This window comes from Scyliorhinus torazame, chromosome 2 (assembly GCF_047496885.1).
Source record: "Scyliorhinus torazame isolate Kashiwa2021f chromosome 2, sScyTor2.1, whole genome shotgun sequence".
NCBI lineage: Eukaryota > Metazoa > Chordata > Chondrichthyes > Carcharhiniformes > Scyliorhinidae > Scyliorhinus > Scyliorhinus torazame.
This window is the reverse complement of record NC_092708.1, coordinates 321587544-321601316: the sequence shown is the minus strand read 5'-3', so window position 1 is coordinate 321601316 and position 13773 is coordinate 321587544. Positions and strand designations below refer to the sequence as shown.

The 13773-nt window shown below is 49.3% G+C and overlaps 1 protein-coding gene across 2 annotated transcripts in view; it reads right to left on the bottom strand.

Moving 5' to 3' along the window:
• The window catches only part of LOC140400333 (organic solute transporter subunit alpha-like), a 65147-nt gene that overhangs the window by 14937 nt on the left and 36437 nt on the right, over nucleotides 1–13773 (bottom strand). For both annotated transcript variants that reach the window (XM_072489699.1, XM_072489700.1), the window contains exon 5: nucleotides 768–879. In XM_072489699.1, the coding sequence (XP_072345800.1) occupies nucleotides 768–879 (112 nt within the window). The remainder of the gene's footprint in view (nucleotides 1–767; nucleotides 880–13773) is intronic.

The window sequence follows — 13773 nt, the reverse complement described above, 5'->3', positions numbered from 1 at the left end:
AGACCCCTCCAACCTGGGTTATTCTCTCCTCCAACCTCTTAAATCAGGCAGTACATACAAAAGTCTGAGAACACGCACTAACAGGTTCAAAAACAACTTCATCCACGCTGTTACCAGACTCCTGAATGACCCTCTTATGGACTGAACTGACCTCTTCACACATCTTCTCTATTGAGTAGTACTGCACTCTGTATGCTACACCCAATGCCTGTGCCTCTGCATTCACATTGTGTATTTATGTATGTCCTATATTTTTTCATGTATGGAAAGACCTGTCTGGATTGTACGCAGAACAACACTTTTCACTGTACTTCGGTACACGTGACAATAAATCAAATCAAGTTAAGAAAAGGTAAAAACTTTGCTGTTTACATGGCTGAAGCCCTAAACTGAGGAGAAGAGTAAGATGGTTTATTCAGAAAAAATGCTTTTGCAGTCGTTCAGCATTATGACATAAGATTGTCCCCTTCAGCCTCAACAGTTGTTTATTTTACCCGAGCATTTTAAGAATTTTAGAGATTATAAAATGAATCCAAAATTTACAAAATCCATTTGGGGAAAAAATATTGAAATAAAGAACAAACTCCCAATGCAAATATTATACAAATAGAGATTAATGTTGGTAAAAACCCATGCAAAAAGTAATTTCTTCATGGAAATAGCCTTGAATAAACCCTGAGTAATTTTCCAGATGAAGGATGTGTTTATTTAAGACTGTTTGCTGGATCTGCACATTAGAATCGAAAGAAGCAAATCTCAGTAATTACCTCTCCATTGTCATATTTTCCGTCAGCCGACAAGACGGCAGAAATGAACTGAAGCAAAGGTTGTAGAAACAATGTCTGCAAAATGCCAATTCGAAGGATTCTGTAAGCTTTCCTGTGAAACGAATAGTCCAGCATTTAAAATAATCAGTATTTTAAATATCAAAGTAACAATATCGTTCACTATTCAAAAGTAAGGTAGCTTCCCATCTCACATGGTTCAAAATTATTCACTGTTGTTGATTTTAACTGTTAAAAATTGGATAGAATAGGAAGACTTTGCATTGCACCTTATAGTATTTATACCTGTCACTTTGATTCAGGTGTTATCACTCTCATACCTGTGTCAGAGTAGTTTTGAGTGATTGTTTAATGGTGATCTAGAAGTAATGAGGGAGGTGCTGCTCTTCGTAATGATATTGAACTGGACCCTTATCCGACAGGCTACATAAAAAGTGGAGGAGGACATTCCAGGAGCAGCACCAGGCATCCTTAACAAAGTGGTGTCAACCTGGCGAAACTACAACACAGGGCTATTTATGTGCCAAACACCATAAGCAGCAAGTAATAGACAGCTTAAAAAATATATACTTTTATTAAAGTTTTTACTCTTTATACACAGTACACTCGTTAAACGTAGATTCAATGGTTACAATTTACAAACTGTTATTTTTTTAATGTGTTCCCCTCCCCCCCCAGCCTCCTTGACCCCCACACCGCCTTCCCTTCTTTCACTGTTTCAGGGTCCTTCCCTTGGCCCTTTATTTTACCATGGATAGCTGTCTCGTGTTTATATGTGGGCGGTGCCCTTCCTCTCCCTTTCCCCCCATCTCTGTTGTTTGACTTCCTGTTGTTGGCCAGCCTTTGAGAGTTCTCTTTCATGTGGCCTTGTGTTGGGCCGTCTGGTCTCTGTGTCGGCCGCTTTCTGGCCTCCCTGTTATAGCCTGCCTGCTTATCATTGGCTGGGGACTAATGACAATCCCACAATCCTGTGGGAGTATGAGCTTCCCCAATGAGGGGGGCGGAGAAACCATTAGTAAACTCCAAGTATAAATACAGCTGGCCAGTTTAGGAACCAGCAGGAAGGAGTGTGCAGCAAGGGAAGTTGCTGCTGCTGTTATATATATATATGTTATTGTAAATAAATGTTATTACTTTGTATCCTTAAACTCGTGCTGGATTCTTTGTGGCCCTTACAAAACTGGCGACGAGGGTTAAAGTGAATAGCTGTCTACACTGCTGAAGCCACCTCCCTGGATTTTTGTTGGATACAGGTTGGAAGTTGTTTTCTATTGTACCATGCCTCTGTATGGACGTTTGGATGTTTTTGATGCTGCGCTGGAAAGCTGGAACCAGTACGCACAACGGATGCGTTACTATTTCCGGGCAAACAATATCACCGAAAACGAGCGCCAGGTGGTCATATTGCTCACCGCCTGCGGCCTGCATACATTTGGGGTGATTAGGAGCCGTACGTGCCCAGCTGCGCTGGACACCAAAACGTTTGATGAACTTGTGAATATAGTGGGGCAACATTTTAACCCAACCCCGTACACGATAGTCCAGCGTTACCGGTTTAATACCGCTGAGAGGACCCCTGGAGAATCCCTTGCCGATTTTCTATTCAGGCTACGCAGGATTGCGGAGTACTGTGACTATGGTGAGACCTTGTCAGAAATGTTACGCGACCATTTGGTTTGCGGTATTAACAATGCGGCCACCCAGAGAAAGTTGTTAGTTGAGCCAACATTGACTTTTCAACAGGCAATTCAAATGAAATGAATGAAAATCGCTTATTGTCACAAGTAGGCTTCAAATGAAGTTACTGTGAAAAGCCCCTAGTAGCCACATTCCGGTGCCTGTTCGGGGAGGCTGGTACGGGAAATAGTATTGTCCCGAGAGAGCGCAGAACGAGGAGTGCAGGAGCTACAGGGAATGGAAGTGCATGCCTTGGGGCGCAACCCCTTCTGTCCAAAAACGTCCCCCCACGCTCCTGCGGTACCTTGGGCAAGGCGACGTCCGGACCGACGCCAGTGGCCATCGGACATTCCTCCCCGAAGGGAGCCTTCTCCAGAACCAATGGATGAGGAGCCATGTCCGTGTCAAACTTGTAGGCGCCGACCCCGTCGCGGACGCCGGTCCTGGGGGCGCCGTCATTCCGAAAGAAACTGGGACCAGCCCAGTGGCCGTAACTGGGACCAGCCCAGGGACCGTACCTTCCATGTGGATGAACCTGCGGCGAATACCCCTGAGGACGTGGAGACGGAGGACGACTGCCTGCAGCTGCATTGTGTGGCAGCTCCCCGTGTGGCCCCCATTAAGGTGACAGTACGGGTCAATGGTCACCCGCTTGAGATGGAGTTGGACACTGGCGCAGCGGTCTGTGTGATCGCCCAGAGGACATTCGACCGCATCAAGCAGGGTATACAGACCTTTACATTAACCGACTCACAGGCCAGGTTGGCCACATACACGGGGGAACCACTGGACATTGCAGGAACTACAATGACCCCTGTTGTTTATGGATGCCAGGAGGGGCGTTTCCCACTTATCGTGGTGCGCGGCCATGGGTCCAGCCTGTTGGGTCGGGACTGGTTGCGCCATTTGCAGTTGCAATGGCAGCACATCCTCCAAACAGTTTCTGAAGGGTTGACTGAGGTGCTAGGACGATACCCAGATGTATTCCAGCCTGGTTTGGGGAAAATAAAAGGGGCCGTAGCCCATATCCAAGTCAAACCAGGAGCCACGCCGCGCTATTTCCGGGCGCGCCCGGTGCCTTACACCTTGCTCGAGAAGGTAGAAGGGGAGCTCACTCGTTTGGAGAGTTTGGGTATTATCAGGCCCGTCCGTTTTGCTGACTGGGCAACACCAATTGTACCTGTAATGAAGCCAGATGCCACAGTTCGCTTGTGTGGCGACTATAAACCTACAGTGAATACGGCTTCCCGACTCGACCGATATCCAATGCCTCGCATAGAGGATCTCTACGCGAAGCTTGCAGGTGGACTCTCGTTCACAAAATTAGATATGAGTCACGCCTACCTGCAGTTGGAGCTGGACCCTGCCTCCCGACCATATGTAACGATTAATACACACCGGGGCCTGTATGAATATACACGGTTGCCCTTTGGAGTATCCACTGCCTGTGCTATTTTTGAACGTGTTATGGAGGGCATTTTGAGAGGTTTACCATGTGTTGCTGTCTACTTAGATGACGTTTTGATTACAGGGATGTCGGAGCAGGAACATTTGGAAAATCTGGAGGCTGTCCTTAGACGCTTTTCGGAGGCTGGAGTCCGTTTACGTCGCACAAAGTGCGCATCTCAGGCAAAGGAAGTAGTCTACCTGGGTTATCGGGTGGACCGCAAAGGTTTGCACCCCGTCGCAGAGAAGGTGCGTGCGCTTCAACAGGCCCCCGCCCCGACTGACACTTCGCATCTTCGTTCTTTTCTCGGTCTTGTAAACTATTACGGGAAGTTCCTCCCCAATCTGGCAACTACGCTGGCCCCGTTGCACCTTCTGCTAAAGAAAAATCACACCTGGGTTTGGGGTCAGCCGCAAGAAACCGCTTTCTGGCAGGTAAGGCAACAATTGTCGTCATCTGGGTTACTAACCCACTATGATCCTGGAAAGCCTTTGCTCGTCACATGTGATGCATCCCCGTATGGTATTGGGGCCGTCCTGTCCCACAAGATGGAGAACAGGGCCGAGCGACCAATAGCTTTCGCCTCCCGCACATTGACTGCAGCGGAGAAAAAGTACGCGCAGATCGAGAAGGAGGGCCTGGCAGTGGTTTTTGCGGTGAAACGCTTCCACCAGTACGTATATGGCCGCTATTTCACTATCGTGACTGATCATAAGCCTCTGCTGGGACTTTTCAGAGAGGATAAGCCAATACCGCCCATTGCTTCTGCACGGATCCCGCGCTGGGCTTTGTTGCTTGCTGCATACGAGTATTCTCTGGAGCACAAACCAGGAACGCAGATAGCAAATGCCGACGCACTGAGCCGATTGCCTTTATCGACCGGCCCCATGTTGACCCCCCCGACCGGTGAGGTGGTTGCAACCCTAAATTTTATGGACACCTTGCCTGTCACGGCATCACAGATCCGTGAGTGGCCCCAGACGGAGGCAGTCCTGTCAAAGGTTCGGCACATAGTCCTGTATGGTGGGCAGCATAGACAGCTCTCAGGCGAGTTGCGGGCATTTTCCTCCAAGCTGTCAGAATTCAGCGTGGAAGACGGCACCCTCTTGTGGGGGACGCGTGTGATTGTTCCGGAAAAAGGCCAGGAGCTGATACTAAGAGACTTGCACAATGGGCATCTAGGTGTGACCAAAATGAAAATGTTGGCCCGGAGTTATGTCTGGTGGCCAGGCCTCGACACCGACATTGAGAAGGTGGCCCAAAACTGCTCCATTTGCCAGGAGCATCAGAAGCTTCCGCCGGCCGCGCCCCTACATTACTGGGAATGGCCAGGGCGGCCTTGGGCACGCTTGCATGCAGATTTTGCAGGCCCTTTTCAAGGATCCATGTTCCTTCTATTAATCGACGCCCAGTCTAAATGGCTAGAGGTGCATAAGGTGCCGGGGACAACGTCCTGCGCAACAATTGAATAGATGATTTTGTCCTTTAGCACGCATGGCCTCCCCGAGGTGCTGGTCACGGATAACGACACTCCATTCACGAGTGAGGAGTTTGCGAGGTTCATGAAGATGAACGGCATCCGCCATATCCGCACTGCCCCTTACCACCCGGCTTCAAATGGGTTGGCAGAGCGCGCAGTGCAGACATTCAAAAGAGGACTAAAGAAGCAGTCTTCCGGATCAATGGACACGAGACTGGCTCGCTTTTTGTTTACGTATAGGACCACCCCCCATGCGGTGACTGGGGTAGCTCCCGCAGAACTCCTAATGGGCCGGAGACTTCGCACCCACCTTAGTATGGTTTTCCCGGACATTGGGCAAAAGTATGCCCGACACAAGAACGGCAGGGACAGGGATTTTCTTGGCATCGGCCGATTCGGCAGTTTGCGCCCGGTGACCCAGTGGGTTCCCAATTTTGCTGGTGGTGCCCAGTGTGTTCCTGGCGTAATCTTTCGCCAAACGGGCCCTATATCTTACCAGGTGCAAGCCCAGGGTTGTCTCCAGCGCAAACATGTAGACCACGTTCGGTCCAGAAGACTATCCCGTCAAAAGATTCCCCGCCCCCGGAGCTAATTTCTACAGCCGCAGAGACCAGAGACAAGGGAAGGTAGTCCTCACAATCTTCCACTGGTGCCTCACTCAAAGCATGCGCAGGTCGTTACAGAACCGAATGGAGATAGAGACGCTGACATGACGGAGGCAGCAGACTCTGACTCCGAGATGGAGACACAGGACGCATCAGAGGGGGAATCCTCGGGTCGTGGATGTACAACCGTTACGCCGTTCATCACGGAAGCGCCTGATTCAGCGCTGCGGGCAAATGGTGTCCGGCCTGCGGCAAAACGAGTCTGACGCCCTCCTTCGCCAGGGTCTTCGGTGGATTCCTTGGACTTTGGGGGGGGAGGGATGTTATAACCTGCCTGCTTACCATTGGCTGGGGACTAATGACAATCCCACAATCCTGTGGGAGTATGAGCTTCCCCAATGAGGGGGGCGGAGAAACCATTAGTAAACTCCAAGTATAAATACAGCTGGCCAGTTTAGGAACCAGCAGGAAGGAGTGTGCAGCAAGGGAAGTTGCTGCTGCTGTTATATATATATATATATATATATATATATATATGTTATTGTAAATAAATGTTATTACTTTGTATCCTTAAACACGTGCTGGATTCTTCGTGGTCCTTACAAAACTCCCCTTGCTGTTTCCTCTGGTCTCCTCCCCCCTCCCCCATTTCCCTCCCCCCTCCCATTTCTGTCTTCTCCCCGTGTTCCCGTTGGCTCCCATGTGTGTGTGTGTGTGTGTGTGTGTGTCCCGCCCCCGTTCTATTGGTTGTTGGCTTCGAACAGGTCTTGGAACAAGTTGGTGAATGGCCCTCACGCTTTGTGGAAGCCATCCTCTGACCCTCGGATGGTGAATTTAATCTTTTCCAGGTGGAGAAATTCTGATAAGTCTGCCAGCCAGTCTGCAGCTGCGGATGGTGCTGCTGATCGCCAGCTGAGCAGGATTCTCCAGCCTGCTATTAGGGAAGCAAAGGTAAGGACGTCGGCTCCCTTCCCGATGTGTAGTTCTGGCTGGTCCACTACCCCGAAGACTGCCACTCTCAGGCACGGCTCCACCCTCACCCCGACAACCTTGGACATTGTTTCGAAGAAGGATGTCCAGAACCCATCAAGTTTAGGGCAGGACTAGAACATGCGGACGTGGTTGGCTGGGCCTCCCTGGCGCCGTTCATATTTGTCCTCCACCTCCGGGAAGAACCTGCTTATGTGGGTTCTTGTCAGGTGTGCTCTGCGCACCATTTTAGCTGCATGAGGCTCAGCCTTGGGCAGGAAGAGGTGGAGTTGGCCCCGCTCAGCGCTTCGCTCCAGAGACCCCAACCTATTTCCATCCCTATCTCTTTCTCCCATTTTTTCCTAGTTTTGTCCAATGGGGACACCTTTAAGGTCGCTAGTCAAGGGGCAGCACTGTGGCGCAGTGGTTAGCATGCTGCCTCACGGCGCTGAGGTCCCAGGTTCAATCCTGGCTCTGGGTCACGGTCCGTGTAGAGTTTGCACATTCTCCCCGTGTCTGCGTGGATCTCACCCCCACAACTCAGAGATGTGCAGGGTAGGTGGATTGGCCACGCCAAATTGCCCCTTAATTGGAATAAATGAAATGGATACTCTAAATTTATTTAAATAAAAGGTTGCTAGTCTGTCTCCCGTGTATAAGTCCCTAACCATTAAGTGACCCCTCCCATCCTGACTCCACCTCTTAAAGGCGACGTTGAGTATGGTCAGTGGGAACCTGTGGTTGCCACAGATAGGGGCCATGGTGGATACCTCGGTCAAACCGAAGTTCTGCCTCATCTGGTTCCAGGTTCTCCGAGTTGCTACCACCACTGGGCTTGCTCAGTATTTTGCTGGCGGGGATGGGAGCGTTGCCGTGGTGAGGGCACGGAGGGTCGTTCCTGTATAGGAGGACTCCTCCATCCTCACCCGTTCCGTGTCTGGCTCCGTCACCCATCCCCTCACTCTCTCGGCCGTGGCTGCCCAGTGGTAATATTGCAAGTTCAGGAAGACCAGGCATCCCATGTTTCTTCTCATCTGCAGTACTGCCTGGGGATTCTTTCCCCTACCCCACGCAAACGCCATAATTATTTTGTCTATTGCTTGAAAAAAGGTCTTGGGGATGTAGATCAGTATGGATATGAACAGGAAGAGGAACCTGGGCAGGACGTTCATCTTGATCATCTGAACCCTCCCCGCCTGGGAGAGAGGGAGTGCATCCCATATCTGCAGGTCCTTTTTTACTTGCTCTGCCAGACTGGTCAGGTTTCACTTGCGGATCCGTGTCCAGTCATGTACATCTCCTGGGAAGGGTCGGGATGCTGTCCGGATAGCCGCACCCTCTCTCGGGGGTGCCCGGAGACCTCTCGCCTCGTGGGTCCGCTGATCTGCTTGCTCGTTACTTCTGCCCTTTGCCGCAGTTTCTGGCGTTCCTGGAGCCTCTCGAGCTACTGCTTCCTGGCATTATTTTCCTCTCTGTTGTCTTTCTGGGTGAAGGGATGAATGAGTCTGATTTTCTGGGCTAAATTTGGTCAAAAGTGCCTATTTTGCTGTTTTCTGGAGGAAAACTACCTGACTACTCAGCACATCCCCGTCACCAGAAGTCTGGAATAGACAGAGCTAAGCAATTCCACAACCAATGGATTTGATCTAAACTCTGCAATCCAACCACATACAGCCGTGAATGGTGGTGGCACAGTAACATTGTGGATAGCACAAATGCTTCACAGCTCCAGGATCCCAGGTTCGATTCCGGCTTGGGTCACTGTCTGTGCGGAGTCTGCACATCCTACCCGTGTGTGCGTGGGTTTCCTCCGGGTGCTCTGGTTTCCTCCCACAGTCCAAAGATGTGCAGGTTAGGTGGATTGGCCATGATAAATTGCCCTTAGTGTCCAAAATTACCCTTAGTTTTGGGTGGAGTTACTGGGTTATGGGGATAGGGTGGAGGTGTGGACCTTGGTAGGGTGCTCATTCCAAGAGCCGGTGCAGACTCGATGGGCTGAATGGCCTCCTTCTGCGCTGTAAATTCTAACTGGAGAAGGAGGCTACACAAATATCCTCATTCTCAATATTGGAGGAGCAGATCAGTGCAAAAGACAAGGCATTTGCAACCATCTTCAGTCAGAAATGCTGGGTCGATGATCCATCTTGGTCTCTTTCGGATGTCCCCAGTATCCCAGATATCAGTCTTCAGCCAATTCAATTTCGTCAATGTGCTATCACGAAACAGCTGTCACCCAGCTCCTGATCTCATTACAGGCTTGGTTCAAACATGGATAAAAGCTGAATGCCAGAGGTGAGGTGAGAGTGACTGCCCTTGACACCAAGGCAGCATTTGACAGTGCATGGCATTAAGGAACCCTAACTCCTTGGGGATATTCAATGTTGATTGCACAATGTTTAGCACCATACTGGCTCTGCAGATAATGAAGCAGTCCATGCCCAAATGGAGCAAGACCTGGATAATATCCAAGCTTGGGCTGACAAGTGGCAAATAACATTCATGCCACACAAATGCCAAGCAATGACCATCTCCAACAAGAAAGAATCTAACAATCGCCCCTTGACATTTAAAGGCATAATCGACTCCGGATCCCCCCACTATCAACATCCTGGGGGTTACCATTGACCAGAAACTGAACTGGACTAGCCATATAAATATTGTGGCTACCAGAGTGTGTCAGAGGCTGGAAATTTTGTGGTGAGTAACTGACCACCTGACCCCCCCAAAAGCCTGTCCACCATCTCAAGGCACAAGTCAGGAGTGTGATGGATTATTCTCCACTCTCCGGGATGAGTGCAGCTCCAACAGCACACAAGAAGCTTGATACCACCCAGGACAAAGCAGCCCACTTAATTGGTACCCCTTCCACAAACATTAATTCCCTCCACCATTGACACACAGTAGCAGCTGTGTGTACCATCTACAACATGAACTAGGGGCAGCACAGTAGTTAGCACTGCTGCCTCACGGCGCCAAGGTCCCAAGTTCTATCCCGGCTCTGGGTCACTGTCCGTGTGGAATTTGCACATTCTCCCCGTGTTTGCGTGGGTTTCACCCCCACAACCCAAAGATGTGCAGGCTAGGTGGATTGGCCAAGCTAAATTGCCCCTTAATTGGAAAAAATTAATTGGGTAGTCTAAATTTATTTTTAAAATTCTACAACATTTACTGAAGGAACTCACCAAGGCTTCTTAGGCAGCATCACCCAAACCCACAACCACTACCATCTAGAAGGATAAGACGGTCCAAATCCTGGAACCCCCTCCCTAACAGCACCTTAGGTGTACCTACACCTCTGGGACTGCAGCGGTTCAAGAAGGCAGCTCACCACCACCTTCTCAGGGGCAAGTAGGGATGGGCAATAAATTGTCCGACTAGCCAGCTACGCCCACATTCTGTAAATGATTTTTTTTAAAGCTGAAGTATGCAAAACTCAGATAAGAGCAGTGAGTTCTCCAAGCATATCAATCAACCTCACTGAAAACATATTACCTGATCATCCACTTATGCCCATGCTTGTTGAAATTCAAAAGAATTAATTGACTTTAAAGATAATTGGTGAAATATTATCTGCTAAGGGGGTGTGAGGAGATGGGTTTGTTTTGGGGGGAGGGAGCAGGGGGGTGGTTAAACCCGACATGTTCCTAGACTCTTTACATGTTCAACAGAGTTGCGTTCAGAAACCCCTTTGAAGCAGTCAGGTTAGACAATTAAACATTACAATCCCCATGGAGACTGATAACTTAAAAGAAAAAGATGAATTTCCCATTGACCAACTTAAAGGATCACACATCAAGATTTCATATCTTAAGACTTTTTCTGTAAGAAACACATCAAAACCAACAAAGACTAAGCATTACTTTGTTGGCAACTGATACGTGAAACTACAGGAAAGGACAATCAAAAGCCCTATGCCGTATTTATACGTTATACTGCATTCTCAGCAGAAATGTAGTCATATGGAATCCGTAGAGGAGACAGAGAGCACCGAGTTTTACTCTATGCAGATGACCGGCTCCTCTATGTCTCTAAGCCACAGGAGGGACTGAAGGCAATACTGCAAATCCTGAAAGTGGGGGGGGGGGGGGGGGGGGCAGACACTGCAAAGAAGGAAAATCAAAGGGCCTTACCAAACCTACAATACTACCACTGGCTAGCAACGGCAGAAAGAGTGAGGCAATGGGTACAAGACCCCGACACAGATTGGGTACAAATGGAGGAGGCATCCTGTAAAAGAATGACCCTCCGGGCCCTGGCCACAGCAGCACTCCCATCCTCATCAACAAGATACACACAACAAGCCCAGTGGTTGCGGCCATGCTGAGAACGTGGACCCAGCTGAGACAACACTTCGGGATAACCAAAATGGCCCCCATATGCGGCAATCACCGATTCCCCCCAGCCATGCTGGATACCACCTTGAAAAGTTGGAGGCGGGACAGGGGCACACTGACGGTCAGAAACTTATACGTAGGGCACAGACTGGCGACACTGGACGAACTGACGAGGAAGTGGAAACTAGGAAAAGGACAGGAAATGAGACACCTCTAAATAAAACACTTCCTCCGCAAAGCGACAGTGGGATACCCTGGGGCTCAAGAAAGCACACTACTAGAGGACCTGATAGGCACAAGCAACGAGAAGGGGGGGGCTATGTGGGAAAATAGACGGACAGCTACAGGACAGAGCTCGAACACCACTGGACGAGACCAGACTGAAATGGGAGAACGAATTGGGGACCAAGGTAGGGTGGGGACTCTGGAGCGAAGCTAACTCCACCTCCTCCTGCGCAAGGCTAAGCCTAATGCAGCTCAAAGTGGTGCACAGAGCGCACCTGACCAGAACCCAAATGAGCAGGTTCTTCCCGTGGAGGACAAATGTGAGTGGTGCCAGAGGGGCCTGGCCAACCACACTCACATGTTTTGGGCTTACACCAAGCTTGCTGGGTTCTGGGCAGCCTTCTCCGAGGCAATGTCCAAGGTTGTGGGGGTGAGGGTGAAGCCATGCCCAATAGTGACAATCTTCAGGGTATCGGAGCAGCCAGAACTACACATGGGAAAGGGGGCCAACGCCCTTGCTTTCGCTTCCCTAATCGCACGCCGGGGAATCCTGCTCGGCTGGCGATCGGCAGCACCACCCACAGCTGCAGACTGACTCGCTGACCTTTCGGAATTTCTCCACCTGGAGAAGATTAAGTACGCCCGGAGGAAGGCTTCCTGGACACTTGGGGACAGTTTGTCGGCCTGTTTCAAAGCCTGTTCGAGGCCAGCAATGAGGAGTAAGTGAATAAGAATTATTTAAAAAACACCAAGATAGATGAGGAACAAAATGACTGCGCAACCCGGGGGAGACAAGATGGAAGGAAGGTGGGGAAACCACAAGAGATGGGGGGGGTGGGGGGGGGGGGGGGGCTAGGAAGCCAGGAAGGGGGGGGGGGAAGAAGGGAGGGGGGGGGGGAAGTGGGAGGAACTATAGACCGATTCAGAGGGCAGCAAAATGTACATAGGGTCAGTTAAACGATGGACAAAATAAACCTCTCTGTATAATAAAGGAAATTAGCGCAGGCAAGAAAAAAGTGATGTATATATACAACTGTTTATAAATATGAGAAATGCCAAAAAAATATTTTTTTAAAAAAAGAAATGTAGTCATATGGGGAATTTTGCCAACAGTGTATCATTCCCAATGGTGGAACCGTGTGCTGCACTCTTGCCTTTTCCCATTTCCTACATGATTACAATTAAAATTTCAAGCTCCACAGGTGTGCACAGGAGACATGTATGATCACGCGGTGAGGCAAGCTGACTAGCTACGGATGGGCTACAGGAGAGCCTCCTGGATTAGCAGGGAGATTCTGCATCACGGCCACTTGGATCCCAACCATTTGTAATTAAAACCACTAAGGACTCTTGTTGCCTCTGCCAAGTGGAATTCTAACTCTACTGAGCAAGCTTTCTGCTGGAAACTATTCCCAAGTGTTATATTTATAAGATTTTTATTTCTCGGGAAACGGCAAGTAACTCTGACTTACATACAATGAATGAATCAAATGCTATGATCAGGCACAAGAAACTTCGGGCAGGATTCTCCGTCCCGCTGGCAGTGGGATCCTTCGTCCCGGCAACCAGCCAATGGGGTTTCCCACTGTGGGCACCCCATGCCGTCGGGAAATCTGTGGATGTGAGTGCACTGCTGGCGAAAAGGAGGATCACGCCGAGGGAGAATCCAGCCCCTCATTTAATATCTCAGTGAAGGAACCTCCCAACAATGGCGTACTACACTGGAGTTAAATTATGAACAGATTACTCCTGTTAATGCAATGGTATTTTTTGCAGCAAATAACTTGAACTACTCAACAATTATGAAATAACATAAATAAAGTCTCATGGGTTAAGTTCGAGTTCAGAGACTTGAGCACATAATGTTAGCAGCCATTTATTGCAGCACTGAGGATTTACAACACTACTGGAGGTGTGCGGTTGGAGTTTCCTCCAGGTTTTGGAGTTTCCTCCAGGTTCTGGGATGTAAGAAATCGTTGCATAATAATCTTAGATAATCTTAGAAAATCTTAAGAAATATTATAGAAATCCTATGATGTAAGCTTCCAGAACAACTCGCAGGCTGGAAAACGAAGGACAGACCAATTATTCCCGTAACAGCCTCCCCGAACAGGCGCCAGAATGTGGCGACTAGGGGCTTTTCACAGTAACTTCATTTGAAGCCTACTTGTGACAATAAGCGATTTTCATTTCATTTTCATTTCACTGTCAGGGACATGTGTCCAGTACAGACATTCCTGATTAGGTCAGA